Source organism: Taeniopygia guttata, chromosome 2, assembly GCF_048771995.1.
Source record: "Taeniopygia guttata chromosome 2, bTaeGut7.mat, whole genome shotgun sequence".
NCBI classification, from domain to species: Eukaryota; Metazoa; Chordata; class Aves; order Passeriformes; family Estrildidae; genus Taeniopygia; species Taeniopygia guttata.
The window spans coordinates 72449904-72473031 of NC_133026.1; the positions used below are offsets into that span (position 1 = coordinate 72449904).

Genomic DNA, 23128 nt, shown 5'->3' on the forward strand with positions numbered 1-23128 from the left:
CAATGTAGGAGCCAAATGGCACTTTTAGTTTTCTTGATGTCTATCGAAAACACTACCCAGAGATCTATGTTCATGCCTCTTAGAGCATAATACAGTAACAATTTGTTTCTTCTCTGGTAGAAGAATAGGCTTTAAAAAAAACCCAAACTAACAGAAGAAATCTAAATTTAAAAGCACAGATAATAATTTTACAAGCATTATAACAACAGAAGGATCTTTACTTGTACTTTTAAATTTATTCCACCATATTAACCAGATTGCTATCTTTATTTGCAGTTAGAAGCAATTGTCTGAATGCAAGAGTTTTCAAGTGGTGACTCCCCAGAACGTCAGAAGACTAAAGACTATGGCGTACAAGTGAAAACCAGAAAGTTTATTTTCAGACTCTGTCTTAAAAATTAAGGGTGTTCCACTGTTCAGCTAGCTGCTGGGATTCATTACATGCCTGACCTCCATATAAACCGTATTGCAAGATGACTCATCCACACAGTAACACCAGCACACTGCAGAACAGCCCCAGCAGAGGCAATCAGAAACTGCCCAACTTCTGTCAACTCACAGTAAGAAGTACCAGTAGCCAAATCATACCTTGAACTACTGTATCAACTTAGACCATAATGTTCAGGCAAATTAACTGTCTTACCCATACCAGGGCCTCTGGATGAGTTATGGATCATGAACCCTGAATTTCTTCCAATTCCATTGAACAGAGAGGATTTCTCTTTTATTAAACAAAAGGTAGCACATCATCACTTCCATCCGTAAGGTTTTGTATGGAAGTCTGTTGCCTTGTTTTCACACAAAGCTTTTAGACCTTAATTTCATGCTTCAGATTAAGGGAAAACTGTTGGATTGATGGGAGGCATTAAAAGGGAAAAAGTTCAAAGCTCAAATTGAACTAAAATTTCCTTCAACTACTAAATTGAATGTGTTACATAAGAAAGCTTTAAATTATTAAAGCCTGCCGCACCTTTTCAAGAACATAAGAACAACCCATGGGTAACTTAAGCTTATTTCAGTGTTTCCACATCAGAGATCTTGCATCGCCTTCAGTAAGAATATGTGTGATTAACACTACATGTTAATACAGCAAGTGATGCTTTAAGTAGCTTTTTTTTCACCATGACTACCATTTTAGATTGAATTATATACAGCATGGTATAGATCCAGACTGAGGGATTTCTTAAAGCTGTAACTGAAAAAGTTGTGGTGCTTCTCCACTTCCTCTTTAAAATCCAAAGCAATATACAATCCATTAGGCCATATGTCCCAAACTGCTAACCGCAGAACAACCTGCACATTAAAAAAAAAAAAAAAAAAAAAAAAAAAAAGAAAACCACCCAAATCTTCCATTTATGAATGCTGTCAAGCACTCCAATGTTTCATGCACTAGCTCTGCAACAGCACAGCTCTGATGTCAAATCTCTCTCGCAAAAAAGCACAGGTACAGGAGACTGGAGAACACAACCGTATCGCTGTACAACAGTCACCCAAAGATTTAATTTCCACACGGCTCGACCCTCACCGAGCACACAGGCGAGGGCGTGCTGGACCAAAAGTTCACCTGTCCCCCCAGCACCGTGACAGCAGCACAGCGGGGACAGCCCCTTGTCACCTCCGCGACGTGGGACATTCAACACGTCTCTGCCCCGGCCGCTCCTCCCGGGCACCACTACGAGCGCCCTGCGGCGGCCCGGGGGCTGCCGCTCCCGCCGCTGCCGGCGCACCCCGCCCGGGAGCTCCCAGGAGCTGGCGGACAGAGAGACGGGGGAGCTCCGGCAGCTCCAGGAACCTCAGTTGCCTTCGCGGGCCAAGGCCACACGCACCCACCCGAGCAAGCATCAGGATAGAAAGTTACCTCGGGCAGACACCGCCCGAAGCGCTGCTCAGCCGGGGCGAGGAAGTAGCGGCGGGGGCCGAGGGGAGCCCTCCCCGCCGCCCCTGCCGCGGAGCCGCCGCCGCTCTCGGCCAACAAAGGGCCGAGCGGTCCCCGCCGGGCTCGGACACCGGGGGTGGGGGGAAGGTGACTCCGCCCCAGCCGGCCCCTCCGCCATGTTGTTGAAAGGAACCGGCGGGGATCCGCCGCCCCCCGCCGATCTCCCCACGCACCCCCACACGCCACTCCGGACACCACCGCCGCGCCCGCTGCCTCTCTCCGCTCCCGCGCCCCCCTGCGCACTCACCGCCCACCGCGGGGCAGAGCAGCGAGGCCACAGCCAGGCACAGCAGGGCCCAGGGACGCCGCCGAGCAGCCGCTGCCATGTCCTGGCCGCGACTCCCCGGAGCCGGGATCCGCCTCGCGACGCGCGCCCGCTCCGCCCGCCCAGGGACCGACGCGGCGCTCGCGCTGCGTGCGCCCTCCCGGCCCGCTCCGGCCGCGAATGCCGCCGACGCGGCGGCGGCGGCGCCGCCTGATTGGTCGCTGCGGCCCGGCCCCGCCCCGCGGCGGCCGCGGGCAGCCCCGACAACAACAGGCGGCGGGAGCGGGGCGCGACCTGCGCGGCTGCGGGGCGGGGCGGTGGCACCCTCTCCCGGCGGGGCCAGGCCGGGGTTGGCCCGGCGGGAGAGCGGCCGCTCTGTCCCCTCGATGCGGCTCCCGAAGGGGCTCGAGTGGGCTTGGAGCTTCCCTGCGTCCGGGTGCTGCGAGAGCGCTCGGGCTAGCGGCTGAGGCTCTGCCAGCAGCGAGGAAGGAGCGCTGGCAACGCTGCGCTGCGGAGTCCCGGGAACATCGGCTCCGATGGAAGGCAGGTGCGGGGGCCTGTGGGCAGCCCTCGAGTTGCCTCCGGAGAGAAGGAAAGGAGCGGGAGCGGAGCAATTGCTCCTCTTGGGAGGCGCTGCGAGTGGGCAGGCGGAGCGTGCGGAGCCCGGGGCGGTCGCGGCGTGGCCGCAGCACAGGGGCAGCTCCCGCTCCTTCCCCGAGGCACGGCGCTCCCGCGGCCAGCCCTGCGGCCGCTCCGCCGTCCCGGAGCGGAGGGTTTTCCCTCCCGCGGCAGCGGCAGCCTCAGCGCTGAGCTCACAGGCTTTGTCCCCCTGCGGGGGAAGAGCGGTGCCAGGAGACAGGTGTAGCTGCAGCTTATTGCACAGTCTGCACGTAACTTCAGGAGTTAACTGGGAATCGCAGACTTGTGCAGTCCAAATACCCGTCTGAGGTACACCTTGAATCTTAAAACCTGGGGCAACTAGGATGTACCTCGTGAGGAAAATGACCGTGACTGAGATTGCTACTTCTATCCACCACTTTATTAGCTTTGCATGGGTGGCAGAGCAGGAAGAGGCTCTCTTCTTCCCTCTTGCATCAGGTAACGATGCTCCCAGCAGTTACCTGATTGTTCTGGGAATCCCCCCCCCCCCCACCCCCCCGCAGCTCAAATATCTGACTGTTGTGTCCAGACCCTGAATCAGTTCAGAATCTCTCAGCATATGTCTTTATACTCCCTTTGTTCCTTGTTTTGCATGGAGTGTGACCCTCCCGTCACAGGCCAAGTCACAAAGATCACAGATGTTTTTCCACATTACTTGCAGTTGCTCTTGCAAGCCCTGTGCCCTGTCTTTGCCAAATGGTGCCTCCCCAGCTCGCAGTGCTCAGGACAGCACACTTCCCACTCCCCAGGGCCACATTCACTGTCATGGCACACTGATCTGCTGCCTCTGTTTTACTAGCAGTTGTTCAGCCAACTCTGCTTTTATAAAAAAGTCTTGTTTCTCCTACAGTACACTTCACCTGGATAAGAATCTTGATAATGTCATAGTTCAGAGGTAAATATTTATTAATTAATTCTCTTTCCATTTCTCTCTGAACAATGATCAGTGTCATGCATAAACATATCCAAGTTATATTTTCTCTCACAAAATAACATTTTAATGACATGCACTTCATGTCAGATGTTGAACCAAATGTCTGGATTTGATATAGATTCATGCTGTAATGAACTACTGAAGCTGACAACACCAGGCAAACATGTTCTTAGTTATCCATACATAGAAAATTGTAGAGGGCTAATCCTCAACTAAATGTATTAGCATCAGAAAGAAACACTGAAGCACTCAGCTAAATTTCTCAAATCCCGAGACATCTTTTAAATTCATATTGAGCATTGAAACTATAAATTAAGAAAATTATGCTCAGGGGAAAAAATCTACTATTCATTTCCCCATTGCAGATCTCCTGGGTTTAGGGATGGGTCACAGACTATATCTCTGAAGGAAGACATAGAGCAGTAAGCAGAGCATGCTGAAGGATTTATTTTCAGGGCTCCAAGTTCAGTTCTATGTGGAACATTTTGAATTAACATACTGAGTGACATTTGGCTGACAGACACAGAAAAATTAAAATAAATTAATAACTTGCTGGTATCAACTCACCAGCTAAAATGGATTCAGGTCCAACAGTGCCAACTACAAATGAAATTTTTTTTTGCCAGGCCTCACTCTTCTTCCATATCACTCATGAGGTAAAGACCACTACAGAAGAAAAACCTGAAATTATGTCATCCCCTATCCTGATGCCTGGGTACCTCTCTCTGCTCTTATGTATGTTAGATGTAAAAGCCAAAGTAAACGTGGACAGAAGCATAGCTACCAAAATGGGTTCTGCATGGTCCAGAATCTCCCCTTTTCTTGCTATGCTTCCACATGTCCAGGTTCTTAGGACTGCCTCTTCTGCTCTTGATTAAGGCGGGGTCTAAGAACTTCTGATTATGATACAGACTCTTGATATTCAATGGGCTCTGGTAGACATTTGGGTCTTGTTCTTGTTGGTACCTTCCCCTGTTAGCTCCCCCTTATCACTGTAAGATTCATCCTGGTGTTTTTCCATCATCTTTCTTCCTCTGTTACTTCTGCTGTAAGTTCCCCTTTTCCAATATTTAGGTCTTCCCCTTCCTTCTTATGAGCTTCATAACTGCTTTTGGTGCAGCAGGAGCTTTGCTCATCTGGGCAATACCTCGCATCTTTAGTGGGGCTGTAGGAGAGGTACTTGGATTCACTGGTTGAGATGCAAAGTAATTCATGTCACATGCCCTGTTTGGTAACAACAAAATTACCTTTGTTTTTGCTATAAAAATGGAGCAGTTAAATAAAAATGACAAAATAAAAATGATGGCCTGAAAATATTTAAGTCATTGGTTCCTCCCTATGTCTGCAAACAAATTGAATGCCAGTCCAAAGGTAGTGAGGGCATCTTGATGCTTGCATCTTATGATTTTCATCCTCTAAACATGCTAGTTAGTCAAGTGGGGCTAAGTCAGACAATGACACAATCAGTGAAACAGTTTCAAGATATGCTTTTCTGTAAAGTGACATTTTGTTTAAGAAGAAAATAACTGTTCTATGATCACAGATTCTTCAAAATTGCAATAATTGCTTGGCCTTTTCCTGCCAAAGCATGAAAAAACTATTTCATAGTACAAATCTGCCAAGTTCAATAGAAAACAATACATGACCATTGTATGGTTATGACATTTTAACTGGATGAATTAAATATAATTTTTCAGTATTTCCTGTAAAGGAACGCTTAAAAACACTTCTTACGAACTGCAATCCTCAGTGTTTACTGAGGATGGAAATAATGTCTTCAGTTGGACATAAATTTAAAAGAACAGGCAAACCCCCCATTTTTCCTAGCCTCATTTTTCTAATAAATGAATGATTTTATAACATAATTATATTCCAATTATAGAAATATGCAACAAAAGTAATAATTTTTTTAATGCAAGGTAGAACACAAAGCAAGATAACACAGAAAAACCGAACTATCTGTATTTATGAGATTTGTTTAAATCATCCGATTGGTTGGATAGATATGAAAAATCCTTGCTTTTTAGACTGAGTAAATCAGGTTATTACATAGGGAATATCTACAATTTAAACACTGATTAATTTCTTTCTTCTGTACCAGAATGTGACAGTCATACACATGTGCAGCACCCACAGGGAGAGAGAATGAAATAATTAATCTTTACCTAGGGCTGCTTTTATTTTCTGCAAGAATTATTGTCAGTGTATGAACACTTCTTATGGGTTTATTTTCTCTTCTGGAAGATGGAAAACAAAATAATTGCAACTGCATGAATGCTTCAAATGGAAGTCTGTACTACTGGAACTCTGTACTCCACAAAGAAAGAAACTATGTAGGGCATTGAAACAAAAGACATTTTGGAAAGGAGCAAGTGGATAGAGAGACAATTATACAAACCAATTTGTTCTATAGGTTATTCTTTGATAAAGATTTATAATATGAATATTCTGATTTAGTTCCAAAAATGGGCACCAATAAATATTTTTTCCCTTAGGTCTTAAAGTAAAAATATATGGAATTGTGAAAGGAAATAGTATTAATGGTGATGACTAAAAGTTTTATTTGTCTTTTGGTTTAGAAGGTACTATATCAGGGTAATAAATAATCTTTCTCTCACAAACAGTGTATGCACAATTAGTCCTAAAGCAATAAAAATTAAGGTGCTGCAAAAACTAAATTTTTACAGTTTTGTATCCATGGTAAGTAGCTAAATGTTACATTTGTTTGTTTGGAAGAACTACTCAGTGCATCATGATAATTACAAATTACTTTGACCAAAGAACTTAGCAAGAGGAAAAGCACTGAATGTGTAACATTTACCAAAATAGAGTAAGTTATTGAAAAAAACCCAACATTGCTCTCCCCACCTAGCCATTGCTTTTTGCAAACAGTTTTACTCAAACTGGGACAGAAAGTATCAAAGTGTTTATTAGTGTGCAGTTTCTGGATGTACACAAACCAGAAAGTTTCACAAAGGCCTGTGATCTTTCTAAATCAGAGACAAGCAAAAGGAATCACTTTTTTGAAGTCATTGCTTTATAAAACACTCAGAACTACTCATTTCATAACCTTTACAAACATTGCCTGATTTGACTCATCAATGTTTCCAGAACTAAATACTGTGAGATCTTAGTTATTGAACACCCAGTTAATTATCTCCTTTAACTGAAGGCCAGTTACAATTTAAGATGTATGAAGCCCTTTCTGCTTTTAATTCACTGTGGAACACTTTATATCCCAGACTTATGAGCTGGGCAGCCCAGCAATGCACCACATCGGGACGCAGCTGCTTGATCCCTGCAGCTAACACCCACCTTATCTCACAGATAATGTAGACGGATTTGTGGACATGGCATAGTGTCCTAAGTTCTTTAAGCAGATCTCAGTGACAAGAATGAAACCTCTTAAACTTGGTGTTTCATTCTAGCTTGTAGAGTCCATCAGCTGCCAAGCTTGTTTATTACATGTGTCTTGATGCAGCTTCACTTGAAATCAGGTACGGTCTATTCAAAGAGAGCAGTGTTGACTGTAAGTCTCCTTACAGAGAGATCTGTAAGATCTGATTTATGCTGAAAGTACGGAAGATGCTTATAGTCCAAGACATGCTGCTAAACACAGCAGTGTGACTAGGAAGACTGGGGTAGCTTAGGCAGTGGTTGCCAGAAGTAAAAAGGCTGACATAACAATGTGTGTTTGCGGCTTGTTGAACTGTCTTTAGTCTATTTTAGCCTGATAGTGCATGTTGTTCTACTCCACACTATCTGGCACCTACTCTAAAATGGACCCATTTATGTGGAGCTTTTCCTCCATGAGCAAATCAGGGACAGAATTGCATTCCTTTGGGTACTGTTCTGTTGCCGCAAACATGAGATCATCCTTTCTCTTGGGACACACCATGCCTTAGTCATGCCTTGATGAGTAATCCTAATTCTCTGGCTATTGCTTTCCTGTGAGCAAAACTAGGAAGAAACCCTGGGAAAAGGAAACTGCCATAGACCACTTGAGTCTGAAATGCAGTGTGTATTTGAACATTGCAATAAAAAACTGTAAAGGAATAATTAGGTCTCATCAGGTTCCTGTCCTGTTCTGTAATGTTTTAACTTTGTCCTATAGTTAACTTCTCTGTATGGTTCCAAGTTGGCTTGAAAGGGACAGTCACAGCTGCCCCTGGACTTTATTGATAATAATGAAGAACACTAACATATTTCCCAGCAGTAGTGGAGTAGTGGGTTGTTATCCTATTCTTCTCTTTCTTATGAACTAGAACTGACTTTGAAGCAGGCTTTAATTTTGTAAGAACAAAAGTCACTGCTCTACTTCTTATCTTGACCAACCTTTGATTAAAATAGGTTTCAGTAGTTTAGAAGCAACTTAATTTAGATGTAAGCAGCTAAAGTCTTAGCACTTTTTTACAGTTGAGTGCTTAAGTTCTCGGCACAATGTAGAGAGATTTACTTAAAAATTAACAGAACATTTTGAAACAGAGTTGCCTAAACTTCAATCTCTCCACGTAGTTAATAGACTCAATATAGAATCAGGGTATTCCTGCAGAAGTATTCCTGGGAGCTGTTATATTTTGACACATTATTCTAGTGGAAAATACGGGTTTAGTGCCCAAGTAATTTATGCTCACAGATATTAGCAAACTAAGGATATTTGGAGTACTACTCTTTCCTACTGGAGCTACTTCAACAGCTCTGGATTCCTATTCATGAACTACAGAAATATTCTTGCTCTTTAATAGCCTGAAGTGTCAATGGCAGCACAGTTGCCCATGGATGTCTTACCTGTGGACAAGGAGAAATTAGAGGACCATGAATCTTGGACATGGATACAGAAATCCTTTTCATCACTGTGTTTGACTGTCGGGGTCACTGGGCAAGACCCCAACAGTGTGAAAGTCCTTTTTCCCTAGCCTGGCCACTGAAGAAGAGGTCTGGAATTTGTGAAGCCGAGTTTTCAAGGTTGTTTATTTTTCTTAATCTATAATAGTTTCTCTCTGACCTGCCGAGGTCCAGCTAGCACAGAAGCCATGGCAGTCTCCTTCCCGCCCCATGCCGCTCCCACATTATATACCCAAAATTACGTGCACTGTGTTTACAATTCCTGTACCAATACCTAAAATCTACGTTGGACAAGGTGTCCCTATCCTAAACCAATAGAAAAGTGTCACCATCACACCGAGACACGGAGGACAAGAAGAAGGAAGAAGAAGCTAGGGCACGCCCAGATTCCTCCATCTTGTACCCCTGAATTTCATTCTAAAAAATCCCAAAATTCTACTTTTCTTCCCTGTGTCAATTTCCTTATTACATCATTCAAACCCTTTTTGCTTGTAATTCCTCATATAAGGTCGGTAGCCTCTCCCATGGGTTAAAATAGAATCCACAGGTGTTTTTCATTTGCTACTAAGGTTCCTGGGCTCTTTGCCAGGGGCTCGAGTCATCCAGGGCAGCCAGAGGGATGCTCTGGACTCCGACATTTGACATCTATCAGATTCAATTGGGCTGCCCTTCACAACCACCTCCTCCTAGTTCACTCTCCCTTTTATAGCTCTGACTGTAGCCAATGTTGTTTACTGCCTTCAGATTTGCTTTAATAGAACCTATTATAGCTAAACTCTGCTATACAGAGCTGATAATTCTATATCTCCTTCTAGCTTCTCATTCATAGGGTTCACCAGCACTTCAGAATATTATTGTTACTCTACCCCACTCCTTTTGACTTGTCTTACCCTACTCTCTTCCCACCCGATGTCTTACTGAGTGTGCCAGTACAACAGAACACAGCTGTGACTATTTTGATACCTCCTCTAGATTATTCATCTGTTTCCTTGAGCTTTTCTCCTGGTTATGAGCAATTGGGTTTTTTTAAAGAAAGATATTGTGATTCAGTAACTTTGATGGAATGAGTAGCTTATTACCTGTCATTATATAGCACTTAATTGAGAACAGGACTTTGCTAATGTGTTTGCAAGGTTTGCAGTGTCCTCTGATTTATCATCAATAGCTAGGCTGGGAGAGTTGACTTTCTTTAAAAAAAAAAAAAAAAAGTATGCACATTAGGAGGTGATTAGGTTAGATGCTGCTAACTCATCTTGCTTGTCTCCCACAACCTTTTCTTTGTCAGAACAGAGATTTTCCATCAGGAGATAAATTTTAAGAGGCCCAGCCACGAATTTATTCTGAGTTTGGTGGCAGTTACCTTTATCCATCAGCTGGACACTTTCCTGACCTAACAGAAAAGAATCATGGCACATAATACTGACTTCTTGCCTTCTTAAGATCGAGGTGTAGACATCTGAGCACACTGCTGCACCTTCAGTTTGTTTGCCTGCAATTTGAGAAGATCAAGCTTTGAAGTTAACAGGAAGTTGGATTAGATGACCTTCTAAGACCATTTCCAATCTAAATTATTCTACTATTATAAGACATATCAAACTACAGTAAAGCGAGGAGAGAAATAGTGAATAAACATTTGACTATGAATGTCAATGAATTCTGGCTTTTAATAAGTATTTTTTTTAAACTTTTGAATAACTGTATGTCCATTTCTGATTCAGGTGGATTAATACACCACATCAGTTTTGGCTGGATTTTAAGCCTTTGCACAAATAGCAGTCCTATGTCTGCTCTTTTAAATTTCTGTAATTTTATTTGGGTGAAAATTAAGATTGAGATGGGAGTTCTGCATGATGAAATCCCTTTTAAATAACACCCCCGCAAACTTAAGCTGTGTCAGTGGTATATGTTTTAATTACTTAGATCATCTTTGCCATAGCAAATTTTAGTGTGCTCTTCCAAACTCTTGAGTCAATTAGCTTCTGTATATTGGTTTTGGCTCTGGATATCTCAGCAAAAGAGGCAAACAGTCTCAGGATATCTTTAAAAGACCTTGGCTTTTAAGTGTATGATGTCAAAATTTCTGTGTCTTCCTGATATAGACTACCTCCAAATCCTGGATGTTTGAGATTGAGAACAGAAAATGTCCAAGTTAAATTTGTGATTTAAGAACAGCTTTGCTATAATGATAGAGAAACTTTGCCAAGTAATAGTGTGGGAAAAAGCTGCTGAGAGCAAGTCAGTTTCTTACTCTGTAGGCAGAACCAATGGCAATGAAATACAATAGTGAATACTTCTGAAATAACCTGCTCACAGATGTACCCTAGGGACTTCCCCAACCCAGGGACTTGTGAAGGCTCAGAGCCCACTGAGTTATACCTTCTTGGAAGGAAACTTGGACTTCAAAATAATGGGATCAACAAACTGGAAATTGCTTTGATGAAGCTGATGAACAATTCTCAATTCACTCAGCTGAAAAAAAGGAAATGTAATATGACTTTGGGCTTGGTTTTGGTCAACATTACAATAAGAATTTAGTCAACACAAGTGTTCAAACACACCACTCACTCTACTCTAATATGGTGTAGGATCAAGGGATGCAGTCTCACATTTCAAAGTATCAGGGAGGCTTCTTGTAGGCTGGCTGAAAGGGTGTTGGGATGATTCCAGGAAGTAATGTTTTGTGTCTCAGGTGAACCTAAGCACACCTCCAGACTCTGAAAAGTCACTGAGAGGATGCTGCTGACCCTAGAATGGGAAGCTGTTCAGTAGACCTAACAGGCAGGCTGTGCACACAAACCTGATGGCTGATCCACCAGCTGGGGTAAAGCACATAAACAAATGTCTTTTGTTGCCCTGTTTGTTATTGAAAGCATCATGGTAGTAGTTATCAGCTGTACCAGGATGACTGTACCAGTAGCCTTTAATTCTCAGGTTTTTGAAACATCCCAGCTCTGTGAACAGTCAATCTATGCTCTAACCAATCTACTCACCTGTGTTGAAAGAGGTGAGCATAATGGAATGGCACAATATATCTGTATACCGCTTGAGCATGTTTGTGTAGAACAATGATGGCTTTAGGGGGTGCCCCGAATGAACACAGTCTGGACCGGGGTTTACATCAATGGAGAACGTTTGCAGGAGGAATGTGTATTATTAAATTTGGCAAAAAAACATGAATCGATGTAGTTCTGTGGGCAATCGGACGTATGTCAGGACGCATGTCCTACAGTCCCTATACAGGCTTTCAGTGGTATAAGGACTCCAGTCAGCCCTGAGACCAAGCATAACGCTTAAGCACCTGTGAGTACAATTAAATCTTTCTATTCCAAAATAGGGTGTCTCTTTCAGACTGCCTCCAAGAGTAGCTCTTGGCACTTGCTGTCCCTGCAAATCATCCCTTAAAGAAGTGGCTGGAAGGGTTACAAATGGCACTGACTGGAATGGTGTCAGGGAACAGTTTGACTGTCAGTCAGATGTGATATTTCTGCTAATAGCTCTGCCTTGACTGTGATAATTTTCTAGTACAGTGTTAGCCTTAGGGATGAGTCTAGCCGCAGTTGAAACATTGAGTCCTGCAACGTGAAAATATATAACTGTAGAGCAAAGCTAAATACTGCCAAGTAATTTTTCGGATGTTAAAACCAACCCATCTAACTCAGTGGGGAGATAATGTATTCCCAATAGTGAACATATTTAAAGTGCTCAATACAAAATTTATCTTTCTTGCAGAGGCAATGTTATCATCATCATCCTGGCTTGAATTTGAATGTGATCTTAGGTATTTCTTGTAAGGTCCAACAGGGCTGTCACCCCCTTTTCTGTTGAAGCATTACTAGTATCCCTGAGACAGGCTGAGGGAAGGTTATAAGTCACCTCCGATCAACACTAGGGTGTGATGCTGAATTGATTTAGTATGTATGTTGTGGCTTAACCCTGAGTGGCAACTCAGCCTCACACAGCTGCTCACTTACTTCCCTCAGGGTGGCATAGGGGAGAGAAGCGAAAGATGAGAAAACTCGTGGGGTTGGGTTTGGTAGATAAAACAAAAACCACACACACAAGCAAACAAAAAAAAGGAATTAATTAACTTCTCTGATGTGTGGGCATTGTTAAACCATACTCAGGAGAGCAGGGCTGGAATGGAATGGTGGAATGGTGACATAGGATGACAAATGACATCTCTGGAATTGTTCCCCCTTCCTGCTTTCCCCCCCATTTTACATGCTAAGCGTGACACCATCTGATATAGAATATCCCTGTGGTGAGCTGTGCTGGCACCTACTCTCAACTTCTTGTGCACTCCCAGCTGCCTCACTGGTGAGAGGCAGAAAAGGCCTTGGCTCTGTCTAAGCCCTGATCAGCAAGAACGAAAACATCTCTGTGTTAACAGCACCGTTGTCAGCATACAGCCAAAACACAGTGTCACACCAGCTACTGTGAAGAAAATGAACTCTACCTCAGGGAAGCTGGCACAATGTAGAAATTCCCACAGCCTGTGCTGTCTGTAATTTCATTACTCTCTTGCCCACACAGGATGAAGAGATGTTCTGACTTTGTGTTCCCTCTTCCCTATGCAAAGTCTGCTACTGCTGGAGCTGAAACATCCACTCTGGGTGCAACTCCAGGTTAGGCTGTGTGTACATAGAGCCTTTAATTAGGAACATTAGGAGTAGAACATGGTGGAGTTATGGTGTTTTGTTTTTGTGGTTTTTTTTTTAATATGGATACAGTGGAAGGGAATATGATGGGGAAAATTTTAGAATAACTGGTAACAGTGGAAATTTCATGAAGGTGCAGAATAGGCCTTTTAAGATGCAGCAAATAGCAGCCCTCTGACTGGTTAAAAAAGAGAGGCCAGGTTCAGGTTAAAGCATCAAAGTAATTAAGTAGATCTCCATCTAGAAGGGGGCAGCTACTGTTGTTCTCTTCTTCAAGATAGTACTGGAGTGAAAACAAGACTTGCTCACATTAATGCAGAAGTAATACCTAAATCTCAATGTCAAAGAGGAGGAACTGTGGAATCTTCCAGGCAGGATGTACTGCAAGTCACTCATTCTTCTTTCACTGCACAGCTCAGAAGCAAGGCTGGCAATCTTTGGTTACACCAAAACAAGTTGTGTTAATTTTCAGTCACTTGAGATGTATATGCTGCACTGCAGAAACTGACAGGTTTGGCTAGATTATAACAGCAATGGGAGGAGAAACTGCTCCTCTCGCTGCAGTTCTTCTGGGCAGAGCAGCGCACTACTGAGAGATGGAAACATGACATGGTTTGTGATTGCACAGAGAAAAGATCCCTGAACTGAGAAGGGCAAAAGACCTGCTGATTACTTACTGCTAACAGAACCAGTGGGCCAGATCAGGATATGGGGGCTATTCACAATTCAGTACAATTTGGACTGCTACATTGATTTTTTTTTTGTGCAGTTACTGTTTTCAGTTCTTGCTCTAGTGGTCTCTTGGTGATTACTTTGCCTAATACACAGTTTCTTACCTGAATTAGCAGACATTCTTCCTCAGGTGCAGCTGACCTTTGTATTGGAACTGTGCTGAAAAAAGTACTCTCCCTTGATAGAGCAAGCTAATTTATTCTTAAGTACCAGGCTAATTTTTTTCTCTGTCATACCCTGAATGAATATTATTTTTTCTTTTCAATTATACTAGGGAATCTAAAAAACATCACTGGTTTTGAAAAAAAGTATGGGTTGTTGTTGTTTTCCCCAAAGGAAACATCATCTTTCTAACAGGCCTCCCATGCCATTCTCTGGTAAAGGTATATTGTTGGCAGGTGAGCAAACCTGTGAATTCAGCACCACAGCAGCCCAGGTGGTGCACAGCTCATGCTCTGTATTCAGTTAAATGGTGTGCAGTAAATTGCTGTAGCCTGCAGATTAGTCTTAGAAGTAGGAAGCCAACATGGAGAGTTTTTTAGCAAATTATTGATGGTACTTAACCGTTTCAGTTCCCTTGCTAAGTTCTGTTCAGGATACAGGGATAGGTTAGCTCTGTGGAAGGACTGGCACAAAGATCTCTGGATGCATTTTGCTGGACCCAACTTTAGCTCAGTATCTTCTAAAACCTGTGTGTTTTTATTAGTTTTCTCTTATCCACCTTCACAGAGTTCTTCTGTGTGATCCCATGCCTCTGCTACCTCTTGTCACTGCAATTCCAGGCAAAGGGACAGCCAGCTTCTCGAGTGCTGCTCAAGCTCAGGAGAGGAAGTGCGGGGACTGATGTGGATGAGTGGCTGCAATCAGAGACCCCACTGGCCTGTAAAGGATTAAAAGTACATGGCTCCTGCTTGAAGCAGGTAAAAGCACTTTATTTTCCCCCCTTGATCTTTCTGTGACTCAGAGCAAAACTCTGCTGTACATAAACAACTCTTCCAGCTCTGTGAACTGGAGGAATTTGGTACAAGAATGGCTCAATATTTTAGGAAAGGCGACTATAAATGAGTATAGTGAATTGTTATGCACACATTTTAAATGTAATACAAATGGCTTTTGCCTTATTACCATGTTGTAATAGTGGAGTAATTTACATTTTTTGCTTTTCCACAAAAAAATGAAGATATCATTCAGCTGACCCTGGGAAATAAGTTTTTATAATCAATTGGAAAAATAAAGCTGCATTTTAAAATATTTAGTTGCATAATTATATCATTTTAGTATTGTAAGTGTAATTTATAACTGTCTAGTTATTTAGAACTCTATTTGTCAACAAATGAACATGTATTTCCAACACAGATTCTTGTTAAAATCTTGAAAAAAATTATAATGTGGAGTTTGACCTCCATAGTCACTGCCTGATAAAACATAAGTAAATATGTTGTTTAAAGTACGCAGTAGACAAATATATCGGGAAAAGACTTCAGATATTATGGTGATACTGTTAGTGACCATTTCTTGATCATTCCTATAATTGTTTCAGTTATTTCATATTAACAATTCTTTAATTAAGTGAATGCCAGAAGGATAAATTCACAAAAAGGAAAATCACTTTACATATAACTTAGTGAGATAACAATGTGTAGAACCTATTTTAAAGAAACCATGAGAGACATATTTCATTCATCAGTCTGACACAAAAGGAAATGACCTCCTCTAATATGTAATGAAATAAATAAAGGTCAGATGGTTCATTTGTCTGCATTTGTTTTGTTCAGTTCTACCAGTTAAACAGGGTGTTTTCTATTAACATTGCTTTCAGGTTTCCTGGTAACAATAGCACCAAAATAAAGATCAGATTTTGTCAATATAAAATTTACTCCTCCTGAATAAAGTTTTTTACCTAGAATCTGCAAAGAGAAAAGCTGAAATAAGATGTGGGAGCTGCAATATTTCTGTGTAAGCACCAGGCTGAGATCCATACAAGCTTACAGGAGTCAGGTACTTGGCTTCCACCCAAACTCAGAGGAGGTGAGTACATTTGGTCTTAAAGCTTTGTTTTGCAAATGTGAGCTCTATAAGGCAAAACAGCCTCCCAGTATTCACTGAATATATGAGTATATATGAATGGTGCCTTGGGTATCCAAAAATCTACACAAGTGAAAAGGAGAGCATGGAGCATGCAGTTTCTCAGCTGTGAAGCAGCAGCCTTGCCGAGTCACACTGCTTATGAGGCAGGCTACTGGATCTTCCTCACCACACTTGGCTCGTGCCCTTAGGTGACCTCCAGCTCAAGCAGAACATGAGTTAACTGCTGGCAAGTTTCAAAGCGCTGGGGTTCAAGGGGAAGTAAGGGCTTTAAGCCAGTCGTGTGGACTGGATGTTCCACCTAACTGGAATGTGGTTTGTGTTGAGGTATGTTTTCTTTGGCTATTTCTTTTCTGAAATGTGCAATTACAAAAATTAAAATATTTACATCGTTACAAATGAAATTTCAGTGTCAGCTTTTTCTGTCATCAAATGGAATATTCCTATGTGCAGCAGGTGAATTATTTTCCTTGGGGATCAGATACAAAACTGTTTTCAATACAGAGAACAATAAACTGATTATTACAGCTATATACTTTCTGGTCAAGAAGTTTCCCTGTGTTCAGAGGCGATGCTTGTCCCATAGCTCCCATATCAGCTGTGTGCCAGGCTTCACAGTAGTTGCTAACCAGTCGGATCCCATTTGCAGTTGAACCGTGCCATATTATTTTTTGAGGCCTGAAAGGTAATGTTAAATAGTTATTTACTGGAAAAGTCTCTTTTGCTTTATTCAACTGCACATCTGCATGTGTGGTGATCTGCATTCCTTGTGCTCGAAGCAAAGAATAGTTAGGTAAAGATGAAGACAGAAAGGAGAGAAAGAAAGGAGAACAAAATCTGATATGCCATTTCTAGACTAGCAGAAAAGGGAAAGAAAAATGGGATAAAGAAAGTGAGAAATTTTTATCACACGTCTAGTAGCCCAAGATACTGCTACTATTTCTTTTACTATCTAGTAAAAGTAGAAAAAAACTCCCTTACATGTAACATATAAATGGTAATGTCAACTCACCAAGATGAATCAGTCATGACATTCCTGCCATCAAAGGAGTATATTGGAACATGAATGTTGAATTGTCCACCATTTCCATCAAATATAGATTCCCAGTTACTGAAAAGGGTTTCTCCCTGTTAAATTTCAAAGCCACTTTTACAAACAAATACCTAAATTACACCAAATCCCAAGTCTACCTTCATAGACTTATCTGAAAATTGAAAATTTTATCTGCATTTAACGACACTTGTGATTTCATCTTTCACACCAGTTTCTGCATAATGTTCCTGAACAAACTTGTCTGTCAACTCTATGCAAATAGCTGTCTGGTCCATGCTTTTACCTCACAATTGTCTCTCTGTTCTGTTGTCACTCCAAAAATTCAGCTTGAGCATCCCCTGTCTTTTTCCTCCTAAGGCATTGTTTGAAAAATTGCTTATAACTACTGTAGCTGTAGAGAAAATATAGACATAAATTGTACTGGAACTTCTGTTAAGGTTCACAGTTTTGTGAAAAGTGTTGCAAACATTCAGGGCAAAACTTTTGCATTTGGCTTCCTCTCAAATTGCTTTTGAGTTTTTCCAGTCAAGGTTGAAACAATATTGTCTTCACAAATTTCTCTCAAGGCTCTGTGTTTGCACTTTAGAGTAGCATCCATTCAACATGTTTTAAGCATCATGTGTTATTCCTGTAGGTTTCTTTGGCCGCCTGTCCTGGGAGCCAGCCAATGCTACAAAGACATGGTTTGTTTTCCTCAGTTTTAGAGTGTGTCTGTTTATGTGAGACCACAAAATGACTCATGCTCTAGACTCTCTTCTCTGCTCCATTGGGGTATATCCAATATCATTCCTAAGCACAGAATTTGCATTTTTATTCAAAATGAGAAAAATAGGCATTTAATCCTATGATCACACTAAAAGGTAGAACATAATAACTTCATCACTACTTCTTTGTTTCTTGAATCTGGCTGTGAAATATGAAGGAAAGCTGCTTCTTTATAAAATGCAGTTTGGGCTGAAACTTAGTGTTTTTGCTATTTTCCAAGATTTTTGGGGAACCTATGGCCTATCCTAAAAAAAAAAGCACAAGTACCCATTTTTACCTGAAGATTGACTACTGGCAAATTGTGTCGGTCTGCTTTTCTGACAACTGTGGCCAGATCTTGCAAGTGTGATGAGAGGAAGGCTCTGTAGGTGGATGTCAAACCAGCAAGCTGGGCCTGCTGAAAACACTGAAAATCTGCTCGCATGTCACCAGACAATGGGAAGTTCAAAGCCACCAAATGCAACTGGAAGAAGAAAAGAAGAAAGGGCACCATTTAAAAAAAGTTTATGACGCAGGGAAGATACATCTTGGAAACAAAACAGTGCTCCTGACAGCACAGAACACATACCCTTCATAACAGGTATGAAAGTTATTTGTTGCCATAACATTACATTTCTCAGAGCCATGAGACCCTTAGCAGAAATATCAATTTATCTTTCTATGTTAAAGGAACCATGAAGATTATATACCCCTAGAAATAAAAATCTTTTAGAAGCAGCTAATATTATCAATTGGAAGTCGTGGACTTTTCACACTCACAAAATCACAAATCCTGCAAACTTGGAAAAAAGTAGCAAGAAGTGACTAGGTACCATTTAAAAATAGAAGAAGTAGCATGCTTAATTCAAGCAGCACAGATGCAAGAACTAATCCACATTCTTCCTTTTTTTTTTTTTTTTGTTTCAATTTTAGGTATGTCAGTTACCTTGCTTTCTTTCTTTAAATATTTTAAAGACTTTTAAATAAAGGTTTAAGTTCTAAAGTGTCCATCTAAGCCAAACAGCACTTCCAAGACTGAAAATATTTTAACAAATATTTTAATAATTTGTAGTACTATTGTTAGTTTTGAAGTTACTCTGTAATCCAGGTACAATCACTAAGTGAAGAGGTATTCCTAACTCAGTCAGGAATTGTTTTTCCGTTTGAGATGGGAAAGGGGCTGGGATGACGAAAATAGATCTGGAGGGAACATTTCAAATTGAGTTTGAGATGTCTGAGTAAGTTAAAGAAGTGTATTTGTAAATTTCTGAAGTAAAATCTCTGAGTTTGAAGAGCAAATATCACAACTGTCCCTAAAGATGCAAACTGTCACATTACAAAGCATGGCTCTGCAGCTGCAATATGTATCTCATACTTACTGCTGGTTTTCCATTCTTCATATTTGATATTGGTCTCAATGCTGGAATAGACTGAATTCCCTGTTATTTGAACACAAGCAAAAAAAATTATGTTAAATACACAGAATTAATACACACTCAGTATTTTTTTAAATAAAAATTTAATAACACTTGGAGTTCTGCATGAAAGCAGCCTGCTCTTGGTAGGAGCAGAAGAGCGGTTGAGGAAAATCAAAACTGAAAGGGTAAGGAGGATGTGAAAACAGAAAATGTAATGGGTGGAAACACTTCTCAACCCTGTTAATTGTTTCAGGAGCAGCAAAGTTCTCTTCTCTAGTTATGGCAAGTATGAGTAACAAGCTACCAGGTGGAGCAGATGGGACACTCAGGTGGTGTCAACTGGAGGCTGCAGAAAATGTCTTATAACTTGAGGTCTAGACATTTTTCCAGTGTGCTGGATGAATTTCTCCCTGACCTACTTTAACCTTTTTTATTTGTTTCTGGCCATTTTCCTTCTTACTGCTCCTTCCTAGCACTCTCTTGCCCTTTCATTTTCTCAGCAGATCAATTAACATCAAAACACCCTTCTCTACTCCCTCTGTCATTTCTTGGCTTTCATCCTCCCACAGTTTTTTGGGACAGACAGCATGTTCACATGCAAATTGATACAAAAACTTGCAGAATGGGGTCAGGCCCAAACTAATAATTGAGGCTTTAAAGAACACCCTCTGCACACTGCAGGGTAAGCTACGTCCAGGTGATGATTATGGTACACTGAATACAGGACTATAACCTTTCAAAGAAAATCTATTTTTCAGAAACCCTTTTCTGACCTTCCTTGAAGGGGATCAGGGCTTGATATGACTCATTCCAGGCTTATGAAACAGAATTCTGTGGGTTTGTGGGTTTTTGTTTGGTTTTTCTTTTGTTTGGTTTTTTTTCTTATTTCTTTTATTTTGGGGTTTTTTGTTGGTTTTTTTTTTTTGGGGGGGGGATTTTTTTGTGGGCAGCTTACTTTATTCTACTTTTTGTTAATGTTGCTTTGTCTCTTTAGTGTTTGGAATCTCAGAAGATACTGGAAAGAGATGACTGTCCAAGCAAATCAATCTGCAAGCATATGTAGTGGTAGGATGCTTATTTTGAACTGACAAATCTTGGTGGAAAATCCCATTCTGCATACAACTTCTGTCAAGAGTATCATACATCTAGACTCAGTTTTTCATGGTCCAGTATTTTGTACTTACATGGCTTGATATGGCGGGAGGAGGAAGGCTGTCAGCAGGGATAGGAATTAGCTCACCAAGCTGAAAAAACAGAAAGGAGAGTAGAACAAAAACATATCACCAGGAGCTTCTGAATTCAAAAAAAGGAGTCTTTGCACCCACACTTCTCTCCCTCTGTAAAAATATCTCCCTCATCTTCATTGTGAGGAAGGGAGTTGGAAAAGATTAGGGTGTAGTGCAATAGTACCTGCAATTTTCTCCATCCTTTCTGAACACGGATAAAAACCTCGCTGGTTTCCCTCAGATAGATTAGTGTACCTTCTGCTACATAATGAACTTTTTCCAACATACCCTCAATGTTTTGGAATGTCGTAACCTGTCAAATAGGAAAATGAAACATACTTCATCATACACACAAAACACGCTGCAAGTTAAATAATCTCATTTGTATATATAAATATCAAGGCTTCTTCTGCAGGAGATGATCATAAAGTCAGTTTTATGTAATTTAGTCCATAAAGTAATACGAATATCTTGCTACTTTGGCATACCAGCATCATCATTCTGTGGATTGTAGTAGAACGACAGCAATTTTGTACAAATTTTGTCGAGTGAAGATTGTTGCACTCCTACAATTTAGCATTCTGGGTGAAAATGGCAGAGTTCAGAAGAGAACTGCCGTAGTTTAAAACTGGGAAATTTCAGGAAAATGCAATTTCTTTCACTTTTTTTCCCCCCATTACTTCATTGTCAGAAGGCATATGAATGCTTTATAAATAATGAAGACTCTACTATAGATTTGTATATATTTTTTTTAATCTTAGTTTTGACCTAAGTAAGCTCAGACCTTCTGTCTGAGACAGTAGCTCCCAGCCTGCAACTACAGTCTTCTGTCTTGGGGTACCAGTCCTTAAACATTTTTTTCTCCCCTAAGAATTGCAATGAATGCCCTCTGTTAGCTTGAGTAGGGCTTTTGGGGCTGGTTTTCTCAGGCTTTTTTTGGTAGTATTATTTATTTGTTTCTTTATTTGAGAATTTTGTTCTTTTTACAGAAACTATGACTTATTAATTTAGAAACTACTGAGAGTTCTGCTTTAGCTTTTTTTTCTTCATGGATATCTTAGATCCAATTTTGATTAATTTCATATTATAAGAAAAAGAAACAAGTTTACATGTATTATCTGGCATAATGATTTTTAGAATTGCCAGGGAAATCTACAGTTTGCATCTTAAAATTATGTGGTTTATAAAACATAAATAAAAACATAGGGTGGAACTTTCACTCCTCCTTCAGTGCTACCAGTGACCACCAAAAGTTTTGAAGAAAATTTTCTACAGTAAACTTCCTTATTTTGCTCTCTTACCAGATTCCTGGTGGCAGGTGACCCTGGCTCTCCAGGAGGACCTGGTGGCCCAGGCATTGCAGCTGCTAAAATAAGCATACAATACATGCTGAAGATCATCTTTTTTGAGAGAGAATGTGAGTGACACAAAAAAAGGACTTAGTGATGGTGTCCAGGAGCAGTGGAAGTTCTAAATAGCCATAGTCATGTCCTTAACAGATCAAGTCAACTACAGAAAATACATTCTAAGGATTTTTTAGAAGCAATGATGGAACAGTGTTTTCTCTGGTTTTTTTGGGAGGTTAAGGCCAATAGATCGCAATTTGTTGTAGGAACTGCAAATGAAGAACACAACCCACTTAAATTTACCAGAATTGTGTTCTGTTAGCTAGTGCACCTGGAAGAGGAAGAACTTTTTGCTCCTGCCCATATAAGCTTTGAGGGAGTCATAACATCTTTTGCTCTAAAAGAAAACAAAAATTTACTTTTTCTTAGATGGAATATTCATGTATTTAAGCTCAGCTTGTGTTACAAAAAAGAATTCTTCAGGGGTATGAACTTGGACTAATAAGACCGCAGTCCACACTGCCTGGTACCTAGTATCTGTCTATACTCCAAAAGATAATTTCTTCATCTTAAGCTCTTTTCTGGAGTAAAAACTTCTTTCTTTTAAGCAGGAAAGATTCAAAGATATGGAAGACTAAAAGCATGCATTTTCTGCAAATGCATGTCATGATGATGGAACTTCAAAGCTGTTTGTAAGGAGCTTCTACACAAGGACCTTGTTTGGTTAGTTTTGTGAAACCCAGAAGAGCCTCGAGATCACCTTTTGCAAGAAGAGTCTATGCACTGAGGCATTTGCAAGGATACTCTAGAGCAGGTCCTTCATGCCAATGGCAGGGGAAGGAGGTCAGCTCTCAGAAGTGTTTATAGCTATTTACCTTCAGATAAGCTATTCCTCTTTCCCCATATTGTGTATGTGAACTCCGTACTACAGTATGTGAACTCCATAATTACACATAGTAATAGCTTTAAAAGAGATAACTGAACCTCGAAGATAGGGAAAAACATCTGTAAAATGTGAGCTGCCTAAAGAACCCTTTTACAAAGCAAAGAGGAAAATGTGTAGGAGGATGATGAAGACTAATGGCAGAGAGCATAAATGAAAATATAGGGATGGAATACTAATAGTGATTTGTTTTGTCTAACTGGGTCTCTTAGCTAATATCCAGAAGTACTTAATCTAAATTACACAGGAAAAGGCCTGAAGACCTTTATGTGCTTGATGGAT

General features: G+C 41.0%; 3 protein-coding genes and 1 long non-coding RNA gene across 6 annotated transcripts in view; 2 read left to right on the forward strand and 2 right to left on the reverse strand.

Moving 5' to 3' along the window:
* Positions 1-2429, reverse strand: part of TGFBR1 (transforming growth factor beta receptor 1) — a 34434-nt gene extending 32005 nt beyond the window's left edge. The window contains exon 1 of one of the 2 annotated variants that reach the window (XM_030265619.4): positions 2184-2429. In XM_030265619.4, the coding sequence (XP_030121479.1) occupies positions 2184-2262 (79 nt within the window). In that variant the 5' untranslated portion in view covers positions 2263-2429. Of the gene's footprint in view, positions 1-1858; positions 1967-2183 lie in introns of those variants that run through there. The other variant, XM_072924209.1, reaches the window with a different exon arrangement.
* The window catches only part of RBFA (ribosome binding factor A), a 399231-nt gene that overhangs the window by 164762 nt on the left and 211341 nt on the right, over positions 1-23128 (forward strand). The window lies entirely within an intron of this gene.
* LOC140682341 (uncharacterized) lies at positions 2615-14895 on the forward strand. The gene is made up of 3 exons (XR_012053959.1): positions 2615-2748; positions 13174-13265; positions 14760-14895. It is a non-coding gene; the product is annotated as an uncharacterized lncRNA (long non-coding RNA).
* COL15A1 (collagen type XV alpha 1 chain) overlaps positions 14942-23128 on the reverse strand; it is a 122437-nt gene continuing 114250 nt past the window's right edge. The window contains exons 37-43 of one of the 2 annotated variants that reach the window (XM_030265622.4): positions 21859-21923; positions 20742-20870; positions 20516-20575; positions 19293-19352; positions 18212-18397; positions 17128-17243; positions 14942-16793 (exon numbers count right to left, since the gene is read on the reverse strand). In XM_030265622.4, the coding sequence (XP_030121482.2) occupies positions 16577-16793; positions 17128-17243; positions 18212-18397; positions 19293-19352; positions 20516-20575; positions 20742-20870; positions 21859-21923 (833 nt within the window). In that variant the 3' untranslated portion in view covers positions 14942-16576. The remainder of the gene's footprint in view (positions 16794-17127; positions 17244-18211; positions 18398-19292; positions 19353-20515; positions 20576-20741; positions 20871-21858; positions 21924-23128) is intronic. The other variant, XM_030265624.4, reaches the window with a different exon arrangement.